General features: G+C 38.0%; 1 protein-coding gene across 5 annotated transcripts in view; it reads right to left on the bottom strand.

Annotated features, from left to right (window-relative positions):
• The window catches only part of si:ch73-173p19.2 (V-type proton ATPase 116 kDa subunit a 1), a 233,250-nt gene that overhangs the window by 55,671 nt on the left and 158,161 nt on the right, over nucleotides 1-19,418 (bottom strand). For all 5 annotated transcript variants that reach the window (XR_009319820.1, XM_059013885.1, XM_059013891.1 and 2 more), the window contains 4 exons: nucleotides 13,896-14,112; nucleotides 13,055-13,162; nucleotides 12,149-12,262; nucleotides 11,393-11,510 (listed from right to left, as the gene is read on the bottom strand). Coding sequence is in view for 4 of the 5 variants with exons in the window: in XM_059013885.1 (XP_058869868.1) it covers nucleotides 11,393-11,510; nucleotides 12,149-12,262; nucleotides 13,055-13,162; nucleotides 13,896-14,112 (557 nt within the window). In the remaining variant the exon portion in view is untranslated. The remainder of the gene's footprint in view (nucleotides 1-11,392; nucleotides 11,511-12,148; nucleotides 12,263-13,054; nucleotides 13,163-13,895; nucleotides 14,113-19,418) is intronic.

Here is a 19,418-nt window from a genome sequence, read left to right as displayed (position 1 = left end):
AGATGAGCTGTCCTTCTGTGCCCAGACAATGCAGTAGGATGGCCCGCTTCCTGGGGGCTGCCACATCATGAAGATCCAGCGCCAGCAAGTACATGTTAAAGGAGTCGATCCAGACTCCAGACTACCAGGGACCGCCAGAAACGGAGCGGGTGGGGGCAAGGTAAATTCAGCCATCCTTGTCGCCAAAAATGTAATACACTCACAGGAGTAATTCAAGACTGAATTTTTATTGTTTTTAACACTCAGACTAACATGTCTGTTCACTCATTGATGACTGTCGTAAAACCCTTGCTGTCTGTTTACGATAACCATTGCGACAGTTCTCAAAGTGATAACAGTTCGGAACCACTGCTGTAATCCGACACTACACATAACACTGAGGCTTAATTTGTGCGTGCTAAAGAGAGTCCGCTGCCATGTTTGTAGCCTACTTTAAATTACTTTACGATTTCAGCTTGAGTGTCTAAGTAAGATGACACTGCAGGCTGCAACTCTATTGTCGTTTTTTTTTATACACAAATCAGCTTTGATTTAAAAAACGTCATGAACGATACAAGCAACTTCTTACACTACTTGGTTTGATTAAATGAGTAGTACACAACAAAATATGAAAGCTGAACATTTATTTCAACAAAGAACAACACCTTTTTAATGAAAAAAATACTGTAGACACTTCAATAGGAAATTAGCCTGCTATATTATATTAAACCAAAACAATAAAAAAATAATAACAATCTGGTTCTCTCTTGCCTTTTTCAATGAATATAATTTAATTATATTAAATTTAATAGAGAATAAAAACATACTAAAATAACAACTACCTAGCCTAAGTTTAATTAATCATTTTTGTAATCTACCAGCAGCTTCTTTTGCATACACATCGCTGATAATAGTGCAGACTGTGGGTCAAACTAATGTTCCTGTTGGGGTGCGTATTTTATTTTTAAATCAATGTAGTCCTTCTGGAGTCCTCTGAATGCCATTTAATTTGTTTGTTTTTTAAACCATTTAAATGCAAAACCATAACTTTTTATTATTATTATTAGTTGTCCTGCGGTTGCCTTTAATTAATTTTTCTGCACGTACTACTACTTTGTATATGATGTAGAATACATGAATGTAAACATCTAACACTAGTACGTGCAATACTCTTTCAAATAAACGTGATATGATTTTGAATGTGCGCTTCTTAAGGACAGTATTATTGTCATTGCTTGCGCCTGGCACCTCTTTCTTTACAAATTAAGCACTGCATAAAAGGTCTCCTTCAGTTAACCACAGAAGGAATATAGACGGCTACCATAGGCTACATAAATATATATATATATTTAATTGTATTGAAATATGTATTTACCTTTTATAAATTTAGTATTAATCAATATATTTATTATACATGTACAAAGCATTAAATATGCAAATTGTGTCATGCAAAGGATGCTGGGAGTTAGAATTGTTTGTGGGGGAAACTGTGATTATTTGTTAATTGTAAATATTTGGCTGGTGTTGTTGTGGTAATTGTTCAAGTTATCAATTCACGTGTTTATTTATAAGTGTGTTTGTGTTTTGTTCGTAATCTGCGAAAATCACGGTAAGTCTTGTGTGCGTCAGCATGAGTGGAGAGGTGCCTGTGCAAGTGTAAGTGTCTAATAATTGCCTCTGGCGATTCAAAAAGAATTGAAAGTGTTTCTTTCTTTTGCTCATAAGCACTGTCACTGTTGTAACTTTTTTTTTAATATCTGTCATACTCATACACATAAGTACACATAATAAATTATATGTTTCATATGTATGTATCTTTCTATTAAGAACTTAATGTTACTCCATATATTTACTTTATATTTTAAATGTATACAACATGTATTTTTCTCATAATAATTTAATATTACTCCAAACATTTACTTTATATTTTATAAGCATTTAACATATATGCACATTGTATTTAAAGATATATATTTTAAATACATAAAACATATATCTCATATTTTCCATATACCAAAAAGGGGCCAATTCTTGTGTATGTAAAATATATTAACTATTTGGATAATATATTTTTTAATGTATTATACTTATATCAAGAATGATGTTTGAAAAACACGTAACACAAAACACATACACCGGTACTTTAGTGAGTGAATTAGTGCTTGTGGTGCAAAATACAGTTCTCCGTGAAATAAGGGAAGTGCTGGTGTCCGGGTTTGATGCTGGCCTTCGGCTACAGCTCCGGATCGTGTTAGTAGTCTAAATAACAAACAAACAGTTTTTACTTGAGACAAAACAAACAAACACAACACTCACATTTTTCACAGGTTCTCCTTTTAGGTTGTTTTCTAACCATTTACAAAGGAACAGATCACTTTACTATGCCCCCTATTTATACCCTCCCTCATGACCCCTTGGTTAATGAGCGCACCTGCTCCTCCAATCCGCAGATGCTACGCTGTTTCCAATCTGGGTCACTGAGTTCGGGTACCGTAGCTCCGCCCCTTTTCTAGATGGCCGACTTCCACCTAACCCTGGGAATAAACTGTCATGCCATTTAGTCCAGGGTACTCTGTTCCCTTTACACAGCGCCCTCGCAGGTCGGGAGGGAGATCTAACAGAAAGAATCATTTGATCTCTGTCACCCCCTTGTATATGTTTTTCAGTAGCTGGGCTTCACCCCTGGGATGTGTTGACTATGTCACCCTCAGTCAGCTACCACCTTTCTATCCTAATTTCCAGCCCGGGCCATCGACCTGCTACTAAGTCTGGGCGTGTGATGGCCGGGGCGGGACCCGAGGCTCCCCCGAGGCTATAAGTAGGGGTGGAGAGGGGGCGAGCCGCGAACAGGAGCACGCGTGAAGACTCGACTGGAGTGAGATTGTGAGGGACAGAGCTGAAGGGTGTGTTTGTAAACTCAATCTCAGAGTGTCAGAGCGCACTTTGATCGTTCGTAAACTCCTGGAGTGCTCTGTGGTGTCATTTGAAAACTCAGAGGAGATGAATTTCAGAGCGCTTGGAGCACACTCTGGCTGTTCCAGCTTCAGAGCTGGATTCTCAGATCGTTCACTTTCAAAATGGCTAATGGCTCTCTGTGGTGGATGCAGGTATATTCTAAACCTATTTATTATTTATTTCTATATTTGTCATTGAAAAAAAAAGATATTCCACTTATTTTAAGTTAGGGTTTTATATTTTGAAGCGACTGAAGGGGAGAAGTCGTCTACACGCTAGCCTTGTTCAACACCAATTAGCACTCACCAGCCTTTAATTTATTTATTTTTTTTAAAACAGTGCCGTCGCACAAAAAAATTAATAAATAAATAATCAAACTGATGAGCAGCAGTAATAATTACAGTAGTATTAGAGTTAAGAGTTGAAAACCCATGTAAAATATATATATATATAAATAAATAAAAAATCTGTTTTATCGGTCCAAGAAAAAGCCATTAAACGGCACAACTGCATAATGATCATAGTTAATAATAGTATTGTAATGGACCTCGTTGATCGCTCCATTAGAACTGTGAATAAACACACCTGTTTAATTAGTGAAATACAGTCTGTCGACAGGTGCCGTCGATTGCAATTTGACTGCCCAGACTTTAAAAAGAGAACTGGCGCTTAATATGGCGCGCCTGGACTGGGGGAGGGATGGACTGCTCTGAGTGAGTACTGGGATTCTACTAGTTTGTAAGAGGACTGACTTTGAAATCAGGGAAGTGTTCTTTTAAACTGTTATTGTATTGTATTTTTTACCTTGTAATCTGGGTGTTTTATTGGTCTTGACCACACTTAAACTCTAAATTGAAACACTGTATTTAAATCGTGTGTGGATCTGTAAGGGACAGACACACTCACTCTAACCTTTGGTGGGGGTTTATTTCTGTGTGTTTGAGTTTGCTGTGATGTACAGATGTTGTTTGTATCGGTTTGAAACTAAGAGCTTCAGCCGACGGCGAATAAAACAAAAAAAACGAGGGTCCTCAATTAACAAATTTAATACCACACACACCAGTAAACTATACACAAGTGAATCGCAATCAATTTAAGACAAGCACACAAGTAGTAGAGGGAAAGGTAACAAACAATTTTAAAGTCAGGCAAGGAAAGAGATCTGAAATAGCCAATTGCTAATATGGTAAAAAAAACTTATAAATGCATAAGTTTTATATATATATATATATATATATATATATATATATATATATATATATATAACAAAAGCTATCACACACATATCACTCATGCAAAACAATGTCCCGAACAAATCAAGTCCAAAAAATAATCCAACCGAGCAAAAGAGAAACAAATCCAAATCCAAAATGCAAAAAAAAAAGTCCAGCAGAAAAAAAGAACAAATGGAAAAAAACCCAGAATTATCCTCACCCAACTTTTTGTTTGTTTGTTGATGCTTATTGTATTGTGGCAGTCAAACAGCAACAAGTTGTCCAAGAGATGCTCCAAGATAGTATAGTTATTATTTAATATAATTTTCTTGTAAATAAAATCCTGAAAGCAAACTGGAACCCATTCAGTACCTGCACACAAACCACACCGCCATACACAAAATGGAGGAACACAGACCTGCCTCCCTTCCCCCTCTACCTGTTTAAAAAAGAACCAAGGCTCATGGGAGTTCAGCCTTCTTAAAGGAGAATCCCTAATTAATAGATACAATGATTAAGAAGTTACCTGGCCAGGCATTTTAACTAAAGGGAGTGTTTATTTAAACACTTGTGTGGCTAGTGCCACATGTTTATCTTGTTTGCTATTAGCAGTTATTTGATTTGACTACTTGTGGTTCATTGAGCCACTTTATGGTTTGTGTATTGTTACTTATTATGATTTATCATTGTATTGAGATTTAAGTTCACTAATGATTTATTGTTTATCGAGTTATTTTTCTTACCCTGCAAAGGTCTGTAGTGGGTGTGTCTGCACCTTCTCTTACCCATTGCACAGATAATTTTTAACTTAACTTAGTCTAGTCTATTGGTATGTTTCTAAGATCGCTAATTGCACTGTTTTAATTGTGTATTAATAAACCGTTTGTCCTGAGTTGCCATTCCTGGTGTCTTTGTGACGTGGCTTAACACACTCTCCTCCTTTATACAAAAAATATTTCAATAACTACCGGACCCCCTGGTTAAACAAAGGTGGTGGCAGCGGCACGCTATCGTATAATTAATCCAGTTGCTGTGAACAAGAAGGTTCATTACAGTACTATCAGTATTAAAATTCACGCTCTGAAGCACTCCAAAGAGATTTCTCGGACGCTTTTTCAGAGCATCAGATTGAGTTTACAAATGCACCCAAAGGCTGAAAGAGCGTGCCTATCTGTGAAGCGGTGAAAGAGCCCAGAGTGGGTTAGAAGAACAGAGAACGAGAGTGAATGAGAGTGTTGGAGGAAAGAAAGAGAAGAGGAAAGTGAGAGGATGAGCAGAGAGAGCGAGAGAGGTATTTTTATTTATTGATTTGGCATGAATCCTGGCCCAAACAGTGATTCGCTGTTATTTTTATTTAGTGCAATAATTAAAAGCAGCAAATTTGGAATCCTATCTAGTCTCCTGGGGTCTTGTTTAACTTCCAATGCAGCGGTTCATTACAATACTGTAAAGAAAATAAAATGCATATTTTTCAAGTTAGGCAGTCAAATACACGATTTCTGTGAAATTCATGATATCGTGAATTTTCCGGGGCCCTACATAAAAGGCTAGTATGCAGGGGCGCCTTTCTTGCTAAGCTGCTCCGGTAAACCACTTTTTTACTGTTGAATCTTTTTCAAGTTAAGTTTTTTGTAATGGTAAACCCACAAATTTGGACAGGTGTTTCAACATAAAATATAGAATATTTACTATCTGAGCATTTATTAAGTACAAACACAAGTAGCACCAAATGGCAGAACCAGTTCCAATGGCATAGCTGCACAATGCTGTACAGTACCGCTAATTTCAACATGCAGCTTATTAAAGGGAAGAGCTAAACAAACTGTAAAGATTTTTCGCATGCACTCTTTTTATTTATATATATATATGCTCTGAGCACATTCTTAAACCCAGAGGAGATGTTTAAGGTGGACAGAGATGTTAAAAACTCCTGTAAGTGGTTTTGATTCCGCAGATAGTCAGACAATCTACTGGTATGGAGAGAATGGTGGGAAGAGAGAGAATCCCTAGCGTGGACGATGAAAGCCAGGATCTGGTTTGATTGAAGGAATAGGATGAATACGATTCTGACACAGAACGTTGAAAACACTGACCAAGCTGTAGAATATGAAGCTTTCGAAGCAGGTAGAGGGCTGCAGATATGAAATGCTGAGCAGATTGAAGGAGGTTACAGAGAGTAGGATTCAGTCAAATAGCAGCTGGGGGGGTGGGGGGCAACAGACGGGACCAGCTGACGGAACTTGGATACTGAAAGTAGAGGCAAAAGTGGAGCTGGAACTGACAGTTGAGGTAACAGCTGTAACTGAACGAACATGTGTAAATCAACTGCTGGGGAAGCTCAGCACCCTTTGTGCTCCATTTTCTGGAAACGGGGCGCAGAGATGAGATGTCGACCATCCTATGTGTTAGTTAATACGGGATCGATCAGCGGTTTGCTACTGTCATGTCTGCTTGAAATGGAAAAGGTGGACTCGCATTCAGAGATTGGGTTTCACAACTCCAGTTATTCACCTAGTAGTGGAACTCCGTAACTCAAACAAGACAGATTTCCAGTCTCATACCGCGTCCCTCACCATGTATTAATGCTGTAATATTTGAGAGGATGTGTGGACATATGAATAGATTGCTGAGAAAGTCAAGCACCTCGTATTTTGATTAGATGGGGATTAGCATTAGGCTTGATTGCGGAATGCTGCCACAATCTGCATATTGGAGGAAAGCGGAAGTGTTGGAAGCTCTGGAGTAGTGCAGTTACAGATTTAGACTGTAAACTAAAGCAACTTTTGCATGCTGTAATAGTAGGTAGATCTGAAGAGGGAGCAGAGATCTGCTGTAGTGAGGAGCAATTAACAGAAGAGGACGGGATCTGCTGAAGAGTGCAGAGATCTGAGGAAGTAACAATGAAGTGATGTCAATAATGAGCAGTGGCCTGCTGCAGAGAGCAGAGATCTGCTGAAGCAGTGATCTGTAATAGTGAATGGTGGAATGCCATTGGTAGAGTGTGGTGGTCTGCTGCAGAGAGCAGAGATCTGCTGAGTGCGGTGGATATTGGACTTTGAGTATTAAGGTGATTTAAATGAAGCCAGAGATGGGGCAGAGATGAAGAATGCATAGATCTGAGGCTGCTGTAGAACATGAGAGGATGAAGAAGGCGTTGCTCTGAGGCTGCTGCAAAACCTATTGATTTGGTCGGGAGTAGTCTATGAGTGTATTGTCTATTGCAGAATAGGAGGACACTTGACTGTATCTGACTAGCAGCTCACGTTGATGATATGATAACTTGAAGGTTGAATAAAGTGCCTTGGTGAAATTGTCGGTTTGTAGGAGAGGAGCCAGGTGAGGAAGCACGAATCCGGGAACAGGAAGAGGTCGCTGGGATGGATGCCTGATGCAGGGAAGCTGGAAGTTAATGTGACTGTAGATTCTGAGCATCTCAGAAAGCCGATAAGTGCGTGGCTTCATGACCAGGTCCTCAAAGGGGCAGGGGGAGGGTAGAGTTGAAATTGAAGAATGTCAGTTGATATAGGTAGACAAAAAGGGCGAGGCAGGAGGGGAAATCCCAAGAATCCATCGGAGTGAGAACAAGCTGCAAGAATGGATAGAAAAGCTATAGTGTCCAAGCTTGGCAGCGATAGCAAACCGGCTTAAAACAGAGACAGAACTTGTGGTATTATACTGCCATCCAAAGGTTATGATTGGAATTAACCATTGACTTGAGTTAAGCAGGGTAGAATATATGAGGTTATTATGATTAAAAACCTTGTCTATGTAGAACAACATTTGCTTATTCCCTTAGATTTGAATAATAAATATTCTAGACATGTTAGAACAGTTAGTCATGTATATAAATAAATTAACGCAGTATTTAGATGTGATGAATCGGCGCGTTGAATTCGTCTCCACCAGTTGTGAAAGCGCAGCAACAGGAAGCCAGAAGACTGCAGTACTGAGGCACAGAGAACGCAGAGCCTGGTGAAGCTGCCTGGTCACCATGGCAACTTACCACTCCCCGCAGTCAATCAATGAGGGCGTTACCGTGGTAACCATGGTCTGTAAGGCGCCGGTGGAAAAGTTGCAGTACGGCACTATTGTTGGAGCATGTTGTGACCAGTCAAATCACAAGCCGCCACTGGTTGAAACTGAGTTGTAATGGACTGGATACGTCTTTTAAAAGGTTGAATGTAGCTGACGGAGGTCCAGGGCAGGATCTTCTGATGGAACGGAATTGTGCTGGCTCTGTGGGATCGGGGGTGCTGGCTCTGTGGGAGTGGGGAGGGGCGCCTGATTGCAGGCGAGGAGTAAAGAGATATTCCGCAGACAAAGCTTCGTGGTGGATTTAATAGAGCTAAAGTAAGGCAATCGCTGACAACGGGAATGTCGATGTCTTGTCGAAGGAGCTTGAAAGTTTAGCGGAGGACCAGTCGTTCTAATAAAGTTGCAGACAAGTTGAGTAATGAAGCTGCGCTTTGGACGACGCTATTGCTGAGGTAGAGACTGGATGGAACAGGAAAGACAAACGTTGGAGCTCTTGAAGCCAAAAATAGAACCTGAATAAAAGAAGGATCACCTGAGCAGGTAGGAAAATTACTGATAATATCTTGGCAGCGCTGTGCAGAGAAATGACCTGCAGTGAGCGAGACAACGAAGTTTTAGATATTAGCGGTGGAGCATGAAACGACAGCGTCTGAGCGTTTGCTACAAAAACGAAACACTAGACAGAAAGGGTGCAGGTGATCAGGGCTTAAATAGAAAATAGATACTAATTGACAGGGAATGAGAAAATTAGAAGATTAGAAGATTATGAGCCCCCGCTCCACGCCCCCTGAACCACGCAGGCTAACATTAGTACTTCAATACAGTAATACAAATATGGTTATCATATATTTAGCCCTTAGGCCAGCCATGCAAAAAGCTAAAACACCCACAGCTACATTCTAAAGCATTCAATATATCACTCTTTTAAAACTAATACATAACTTCTGTACCTTATAGCAATATAAAAGAGATATTAAATTCAAATATACGCTTACCTTCCAAAATAGATGGAGAATATAAGGACAGGAAAAATAATAACTGTCTTCAAAAGGTAGAGACTTCTACCAAACAGCAATCAGTTTTTCAGAGAACCTGAGATCATGGATCACATCAGCTTGTAGTTAGCAAGTTGAGCAATATCGAATGGTGTCTTGCTCTGGGCTTATATAGGATTTTCCCTCCATTGAATACATCAGAAGTCCCAAGTAAATCTAATCTTCACTCGACCTTGACGTTTCTTATCTTTAAGTTAATTATACATTCTAGAAGGATCTGGTCAACTTTTTCAAAACTGATTGGATATAACTTCTTGCCAAAAAATACTGGAACATGATTTCATCGCTCTCTTTTTCCAACTCCTCCTTTTTCTAAAAAATCAGGTGGACCAAAGTTCACAGAATCCTTGCTATATTATAATACAAGTATCTGTGTATATATGAGAGATGTTTTTAATATGTAATCATTTGATTATATTAAGCTGGGTCAAAAATTTATGTCCCTCTAGCCGCATATTATGTTACCTTTTCAGTGTGTTGTCAGTGGGCCAGTTTAACTTCATATACAAATGTGTGTTACCAAAGTATGGGACAAAGACTGCCTTTGAATAAGTATACAGTGGTCAGTTCAGTTATTATCATTTAAATTTTAAACTATAATGAACATATTAAGTGTAATAGCCTTATTTAACTGTGCCATTCTCGGACTATGCCTGACCTCTCTCTGTTTGTAAAAGTTGCCTACTCAAGCAGGATTCAGACACCCTGTTTTCTTGCCAAGACTATTGTTTTGATTTATATGAAACACCATTGTAAGCACTTCTCCAAATTCACTGCATGAAGTCAGTTTACTCCCAAAGAAAGTCACTACTTATTTGATAAGAACTGATACTGGACACAACTCCCCTAATTCGTGAAATGCTTGCTTCGACTGCCAGGTTTTCTTATCATAGAAGGACCTTGGATTAAAAACTGCAGACTACAAGTAAATCTCACTTTGACTGCCAAAAAGAACATTCCATATCTAGCACTGCTCTGCTTGCAAGCAAATAAGGGCAAGGCTATTTTTCTGTAGGTTTTTTGTGTACTAAAATTATTTTAAAAGGGTTACCCTTTTGTTTTTGCTAATTTGCAATACCTAGCCTCCACTTGAAGCAGGTTTTAAGACATCCTAGCCTTTTGCCAATTTTTGGTGTTGATTAGTATGAGACATGAAGTAAAGTAACGAAAGAAACTCGCTACTTTTTCTCATAAAACTGGAATATGTTAACAAGGCCTTATGCCAAGTTTGACTCCTTCCAGCAGGTGCTTTCATGGACTGCTAATAATATTTTCTACTGGTTTTACAGATCTATTTAAAAGGAGTATATATCGTATTTCATATTATTTCAATCAGTACAGGTTAGTTTAAATCATCCAATTCATGTCTGATAACTCAGCATGTTCCCAACAAGATTTATTGATAGATATATTGACATAACTATGTTAAGTTAAAATATTCCTTGCTTGTCTTTGTTTTAAATGTAGTGCTGGATGCTAGAGAATGTTTTTCACGTTTTATCAGCAGACAATGTGAACTTTATCTGCACCAGAACAATGGAGTCGATGATATACTGAAACCTATATCATGACTCATGAGCTACATTGGTAAATATTGAGTCTTCCTTTTTATCAATCAGCATTTATTTCTACATCTTTTAGTCATTCAGGGACATAACATACCTAAATGTTTATTATTAAACGAATGTGAGTTTAAATTATTAGTAAATACACACATTTCGATATTAAAGCTGAACATTAACATCAGCAAAGAACAACTAAGTGACACGTTTTTTAATGAAAAAACAATTGTAGCCAACGGTTTTTTTTTTCAGCGAGCTAGGTTGCCTGCCACTTTAGTGAATAAAGCAGGTGTACAAAGCATGCAGTAAAGGGGCTTACTGCGTGCAATGGGGCACTTAGTGTTGTGGCAGGATTCATGGGCTTCATCCAACTCAAAGTGAAATGAAAACCAAACCAAAAATATCAACAGTAAAACAATATTGGATTGTCAGAATGGGAGATGAGCTATTTCAAGAATACTAGGTTACACTCTGATGAACATTTGCTTCCCTTTCACCAGAATGTTATGACTACTGATTACAATTAGTACTTCAGACCCATCGCTAAAATGAGCAGTGAACATTTATGGAACATTCTGAGCCATATACTCACCAGCGTGAGCCAAGCTAAGCGCCCACAGGCGCAAATAGGAGGCTGTGTTGGAAATACAGCCCAGGCAGTATTCAATAGTGTGGATAGCCTGATAGACACACATGTCTCCCAAGTTCACCTGTAGGAATTAAACAGGTGTCTATGTATTGTATACATTAAAAATACATGCATTTAAGTGTTACATCACAGAATAACCTGGTATTGTATGATTCAACTATGAACCTTATTCTATTTCTGTAGTTAATAATAATTCTCAACAGCTTTGTTATTAGATTTTGGACAAGCAAGATGTACTTGCCTCTTCTTTTATAGACATAAGATTCATGACTCGGCTGGGTCCAAGCCCCTTACCTTCTTATCCATCTAAATATCATTATTGCAGTCACAATATCACTTTACAGTAGATACATATTTCTTTCAGATGACAAAAGCTGAGTAAGACTTCTGAGGAAACCACAGACGGTGGGAAAGGTGCTGGTAGCTTGGTACAATAAATAGCCCCCACCAGCTGCAGAAACTATTATTAGGGGTACAGTATATACTATAAACTAGTAGCGAGTCAGCAATGTCTGGGTTCCAATTAAATAGATTACACAAAAAGTTACCCAGAAATCATATTTGACTTTAAAAGTGAACATGCACACTGTAGCCATTAGGTAGCCATATTATTCACGTAGCTGCACTACAAACAAAGGGTAATGGATACACTGTGTGGATTTTAAAATAAATGATGAGCAAATTATTAAATTGGAATACCTTTTCCTCTTCACAATGACTGGAGGAGGGCGCTCCATTGACTTCTACCATTTCTTGGTCAGACTGGTCAGAGTTGTGACAGAACGATAGCTTGTTTGGAGATCCATTTACCTGCTGCCAAAAGTATAATCACAGCAGTTTTTGTGTCATAAATTAATCAATCAATGAGAGTCCTTGCTGTGATACTTGAACATGCATGTTATTGAGGCAATGCTAAGTCAATACGCACCATAATACTGTTTTAACATTCACCAAACTAAAACATAACTGGTATTGTTAAACAAACCATGTCTTCCTGCACCACCTTTGCTTTCCTGTACCAATGCAGTTGTTCATGGAAAACTGTGGTCCTATGGTTAAAATTATTATTATTATTTATATGCACATGTCTTGGAACATTATTGGTGAGGGGTAATGTAACTAAATTGATTTCACACCCTTCCACAGGTGGGTGTTACATGTGCTTGTGTTGTTTGTGGAAAAAAAGCCCAAATTATCCATTTTGCTGAAACAGAGAAAATAGAAATGTGGTTGCGAGGCACTTTTATTTACACAGAAGCACGGGTCAATATGACATATTAAACTACATTCCCAAGCTTATTAATCATCCAGGACATTAAAAATCATATCAATACAAATGTGTAAAAAAACATAAAACAATACATAGTAAACAGTAGGAATAGTGTGAAAATATGAAGTACTCAAGAAAGGTCCAGGGTTATTTATTTAAATGTTGGTGGTACTTAGATTTATTGATAGAGACAACACCACTGCAGTAGTACACTACAAGTATTTTTTCAGACCTTAATTACTTGTCTGCTGCATGATATGAACTCCCATTGACTTGTTCTTACAACATGTTTACAAACATACACAATCTGCTTTGTTCTTGTGTTATTAACTCACCAATTGTTTTGTATTCTTTTGTTCTTTGTACAACAGCAGTGGCTTGATGAACAACATCCAGGGAACCATCAAAAGAGCAGTAACAACCAAGAATGTCTGAACTCCTCTCTATTAAATAAAGAAAACAATAGAAAATGTTTTATCATTGGCAGGAAGAAATCTGCATACGTTGCGTACGTACGTTAGATCTATATTTAAAAGGAGTCCACATATTCTTTTTCAAGCCAGGTTCCTGTGAATTGTACATTTTATTTTAAGTTACAATAAAGATATATTTTGAACGTCCTGCATTCTGTAACAGGTTTGCCTTGATACTAAATAGTACTACAACACTGCTTGTGCTTGACCAACATGCGGAATACAATTTTAATTAAATGCCACCTTTGAATGCAAACATCCGTCTCTCTTTTCTACTTTCACCTGAAGAAGAGATCTTCAAGATCTTAAAAGCTTGTGATGACTTATTGTTTAGTTAGTCCAATAAAAGGTACCACATTTCCTTCGCTTTGTCTATAATCTAAATTAAGAATTTGTTTCGAATTTGCAGTGCTATTTCCCCGATACAAGTATGAAGTGCACAGGGTTGTGGTAATCCCTACCTAGGTCCGGACCAAAATCAAAACTTTGCCAACCCGCTAATCGCACTTAACGAAACTGTATTTAATAGCATTTTCTTTTTTTTGGAAGTATCTTATTTCTTCTACTAATAAAAAGAAAAAGCTATCAAATACAGTTTTGTTAAGTATGATTAGCGTGTTGTCAAAATTTTGATTTGGTCCCAGCCCTAATGTTAATTGCTCATAAGGTATGTGTCTAATTTTGTAATAAAAGAAAGACATACCTGCCTCTTGTAGAGAAAGGTGTCTGTAGGCTCATCGTAAGTGAAGAGCAGCATGTTAATAAAGAGCAGGAGAATGCTGGGGGCTGTCTCCGACTCATCCACTGTTACAATGCACCACTTGTAGATGATGAGAAAGACCAAATATCCAAAAAGACATACCATGAAGACAATCTCGGGGATAAACTGTAGAAAAATGTTGCATGTGTTCTTAAAATATCTGGGGTAAATAGAACAAAACCAAACAGGCAGAAATGTATTAGTGATAATACATTGTGAGGTAAGTACAGCAGATAAACACAGATGCTTTAACTGTCAAAGTACCTTAGTTAAAGTCACTATTTTACTTGTCAAAGGATCAATTCCTTATTTAACCAGGTAAGTCAATAAGGTGTTAAAGAAATGGCACAATATGTGTATGTGTGTATATATATATATATATATATATATATATATATATATATATATATATATATATATATACATATTTTTTGAGATAAAAAATAAACAGTTTTTTGGTTTGATTTGGTTTGAGTCTTGCAGTTTGAGTCTCAAAGGCCAGTATTTTTCACTGTGAGGAATGACCACAGCAAATGTATGACATAATCACTGGTTCAGAACAACTATTTAATAACTCACAAATTTGGAAGTTGTTATCTGTGTGCATAAACCAACCAAATCAGCTGTCATTCCTGTGTTAGTGTTGTGACAGATCAATAACTTCTATGGGCCTTTTTATGGTATGCCATTGGTAGAATGAATGGTAATATTTTCATATTCTGACATATAGAACTATGGTAGGTATCACAGTGGGCCAGTTTACATGACTGGTTTGTCTCACGTGAATTGGCAATGCATGTGCATGTTGGCAGGGAAAGCTCATGAAAATGCCCCCAAAAATTGTATTTTAATGGGAAAGTCTCATTTACCCATGAGAATCAAGGAAATGCTTGTGAAATCAATGCCCACTTACACAAGTTTCCCGTGAAAATGTTAATTAGCTCACTCAAGTGCCCTACCTAAAACTACACGGAAATACCTAAGTTACCATGGTCCAAAGATGGCAGCAGGTAAGTTAATTTTTTGTTTGCAGTATTTTCCTTATCAGATTGATGTTGCAGATAACCCCACTTTTTTCTCCATCTTCCCTAAAACTGCATAATGCAAATCCTGCATAGATCTAAATGTGTTTGTAAAGTATCGCGGTACTGTATACCTGTAGGGTATCCTGCCAGGACAACAGTGCACAGTATTTATACTAAATCTATTGCCTTGTTGAGAATGCTAATGGGCCATTAACTCTTAAGCAAACGCTTGTGCAAAGTCTAAACTAAAGTCTAATCTTGGCTTCAGTTTTGTAAACTATTCCAGCCTATTGCCAAAGCATTATCTGTTTTTAGGGAGGACAATTTTTCAACACAATGTTCTGATGGTGTATGATGTTAAATTGAGTTTACAAAAACAGGTGTAACATGTAATTAAAGACAGGGGTAAATGCTTGAGAAATGTGGCCCATTGTTTCTTGAGTGTAGTGTTTGCATACATATATTACACACTTATAATTTGTATATGTAAAAATGTGAAATGCAGTTTAAATGGTTTCCCAAGTATGTTTTACCAACTAAAAATATAATTATATTTAAAGTAATATATGTTAGATTTGTGCATATTACAGAGGAACAGAAAAAGCTTACATCAAACATCACCTGTTTTTCCCCAAAGGACTGAAAGGAAACTTATTGAAATCATTTTGTAAACTGTAGCTTTATCAAAAGAACAAGAACATGAATCATTCCAAACCCATTAAATAGCAGGAATATAAGATCAGCAGTGCTGAAAGGAACCAAATGTAGTTTTTAAGTTCTTTATATTTTATTGCTGTAAGCAAAAAACACTCTATTTTAATAATGTCCACAGTGGTGGATCTAATGGCTGGCACGCTTTAACTCTATATTAATCCAGATCGTGTTTTCCCTAAACCCACTAAACATCACTACATACCATAAAAATACAGTGAAATGTCTTTTACAAGAGTTGTGTATGTATCTGTGTAGGTGTGTGTGTTTATTTTCAAGACTACTTGTCTATAATATAGATTTCGTATACACATTATAGTCACAATAGAGACAAGAAACATTTTTAAACAATTAATGGTAAACCATGCCAGAAATATCCTTTATCTGTTTAACACTAGAAGGACCGGAGATATACTCATACCTAGAAGCCCCGCAGCAGTCTTTCTGACGGCTGTATTCAAAACACTGTAAATAGTATAACGAAAGGAGAAACAGTTGGATGTAATTATTTTTTTTATTGCATCACATAAACATCTGAACAACCGAAGCATATATATATATATATATATATATATATATATATATATATATATATATACACACACACACACACACACAGAGTGTACAGAACATTAGGAACACCTGCTCTTTCCATGAAATAAACTGACGAGGTGAATCCAGGTGAAAGCTATGATCCCTTAATGATGTAACCTGTTAAATCCACTTCAATCAGTGTAGATGAAGGGGAGACAGGTTAAAGAAGGATTTTTACGCCTTGACACAATTGAGACATGGCTTGTGTACAGTATGTGTGCCATTCAGAGGGTAAATGGGCAAGACAAAAGATTTAAGTGCCTTTGAATGGGGTATGGGAGTAGGTCCCAGGCGCACCGGTTTGAGTGTGTCAAGAACTGCATTGCTGCTGGGTTTTTCACGCTCAACAGTTTCCCGTGTGTATCAAGGATGGTCCACCACCCAAAGGACATCCAGCCAATGGCAGGCCAGTGGTCGAAAACAACTCATTGATGATAGAGGCCAAAGGAGGCTGACACGAATTGTGCAGAGCAACAGACGGGCTACAGTTAGTCAACTGACGGTCCAGTACAACATTGGTGCCAAAAGACCCATAAAAGAATGCACAACTCATCGTACCTTGACACGAATGGGGTATGGCAGCCGACGACCTAACAGAGTTCCACTTCTTTCAGCAAAACACAAGAAACTGTGGTTGCAGTGGGCTAAGGAACGTAAACACTGGACACTGAAGGATTGGAAAAACATTGCCTGCTGTGATGAATCCCGGTTCCTGCTGTTTCACGTTGATGGGAGGACTAGGGTATGTGGAAAACCACGAGTACACCCATCCATCATGCCGCGTGTCAACATTGCAGGCTGGTGGTGATGGTGTGGGGTGTGTTTTCATGGCACACACTGGGCCCCTTGATAAAAGTGGAGCAACATTTGAATGCCACAGGATATCTGAACATCATTGCCAATCAGGTGCATCCCTTCATGGCAGCAGTGGGTCCATCTGCTAATGGATTTTCTCAGCAGGATAATGCCCCATGCCACAAGGCAAGGATTTTCTAGGACTGGTTCCACGAACATGACAGTGAATTCAGCTTACTGCAGTGGCCTGCAGATCTCAATCCAATTGAGCATCTGTGGGATGAGATGGAATGAGCTATTCGGAGTAGAGATCCACTACCAGCCAACTTGACACAACTGTGGGAAGCATTGGAGTCAACATGGGCCAGCATCCCTGTGGAATGCTTTCGACACCTTGTAGAGTCCATGCCCCGACGAATTGAGGCTGTTCTGAGGGCAAAAGGGGGTGCAAGTCAATATTAGGAAGGTGTTCCTTATGTTTTGTACACTCAGTGTGTGTGTGTATATATATACACACACACACACACACACACAGTCACCTCCAAAATTATTGGCACCCTTGATAAAGATGAGCAAAAAAGACTATAAAATAAACATAGGTAATGAGCTATATTTTACGCTCAAATATATGGGAAAACCTTATTCTTTTATTCTAATACAATTGCTCAAAGAAAAAGTTTTTTTATTAACAAGTAATAAAAAATTCTCAAAAAGATACTGTAGGTGTCAGAATTATTGGCACCCCTAAAGATTCTTATAAATAAAATCAAACAAAAAACATTAACATTCTACTTCTTTAAGTTCATCTCAATCTCAAGGAACTGTATTGTGGCCTTCCATGGCTTCCTGTTTCACTGGGGTATAGAAATGAGGTAACACGCATATGAAATCCATTTGTCATCCATCACCATGGGGAAAGGCAAAGAACTCACAAATGAAAAGAGACAAATGGTTGTTGACCTTCATAAATCAGGCAATGGGTACAAAACAATAGCTAAAAAACTAAATATACCACTTACGACTATTAGGGCAATAATTAAGAAATTTGAAATGACTGGAACAGTGGTAAACTTGCCTGGTATTATTATTATTTATTTCTTAACAGATGCCCTTATTCAGGGCGACTTACAGTCATAATCAAAAATGCATTTCAAGAATCACAGTACAAGTATTAATACAATTAAGAGCAAGATAAAATGCAATGACTTTGGTTCTAGCAAGTACAAGTATATGACAAAATACGATTCAGAGGACGCAAGTGTATCTTGCCCCCACTCACAGTGAGGCAGATGGTTCGGGAGGCAAAGGGAAATCCAAGGGCCACAGTTGGAGAATTACAGAACTTGTTTGCATCTTGGGGTCAGCAAGTCTCCAAATCTACAATCTGCCACCTCCATGCCAATGGGCTATTTGGAAGGGTTGCCAGAAAAAATCTATTTGCTAAACGGCATTGGCACTTCGATTGGAACCGGGTACTATAGTCAGATGAGACGAAAATAGAGCTCTTTGGCCACGCACATCAGCGGTGGGTTTGGCGTCAAAACAAGGATACGTGTGCAGAAAAGAACCTCATACCTACTGTAAAATATGGTGGTGGATCTTTGATGTTATGGGGCTGTTTTGCTTCCACTGGTCCTGGGGCCCTTTTTAAGGTCAATGGAACTCTACCCACTCTACCCAGTACAAGGACATTTTAGCCAAAAACCTGATTGCCTCTGCCAGGAGGCTAAAACTTGGCTGCAAGTGGCTCTTCCAGCAAGACAATGATCCCAAGCACACATCAAAATCCACAAAGAAATGGTTAATTGACCACAAAATCAACATTTTGCAATGGCCATCTCAGACTCCGGACTTGAACCCCATAAGAGGGCAGGCCATAAGCGCAGACTGAATGATATCAAGGATCTGGAAAGATTCTGTATGGAGGAATGGTCTAAGATCCCTCCCAATGTGTTCTCCAATCTCATTAAACATTATAGAAAAAGTCTCAGTGCCGTTATCCTTGCAAGGGGAGGGTGACACTTCATTTTTTTGGAAATAAATTTATAATTTGAGAAATCTGTAATTTTGGTTGATTCCACTGAATCATTAATAAAGTCAAATATATTCCACATGTTGGAAAATTACATTAGCTCAGTACTGGTATTATTTATTTTGTCTTTTTTATTCATCTTTATCAAGGGTTCCAATAATCTTGGAGGGGACTGTATATATGAACATTTATTTTACAAATCAAAACAAGAAAATGTAAATAAACATCTGAACAGACATCAGTTTACAACATCCATATTTACAAAACTGAAACGATAGCAATACATTTTTAACTTTTCAACAGCAAATC

Source organism: Acipenser ruthenus, chromosome 3, assembly GCF_902713425.1.
Source record: "Acipenser ruthenus chromosome 3, fAciRut3.2 maternal haplotype, whole genome shotgun sequence".
Classification (NCBI taxonomy): Eukaryota; Metazoa; Chordata; class Actinopteri; order Acipenseriformes; family Acipenseridae; genus Acipenser; species Acipenser ruthenus.
The sequence above is the reverse complement of the archived record's forward strand: the minus strand, read 5'-3'. Positions and strand labels throughout refer to the sequence as shown.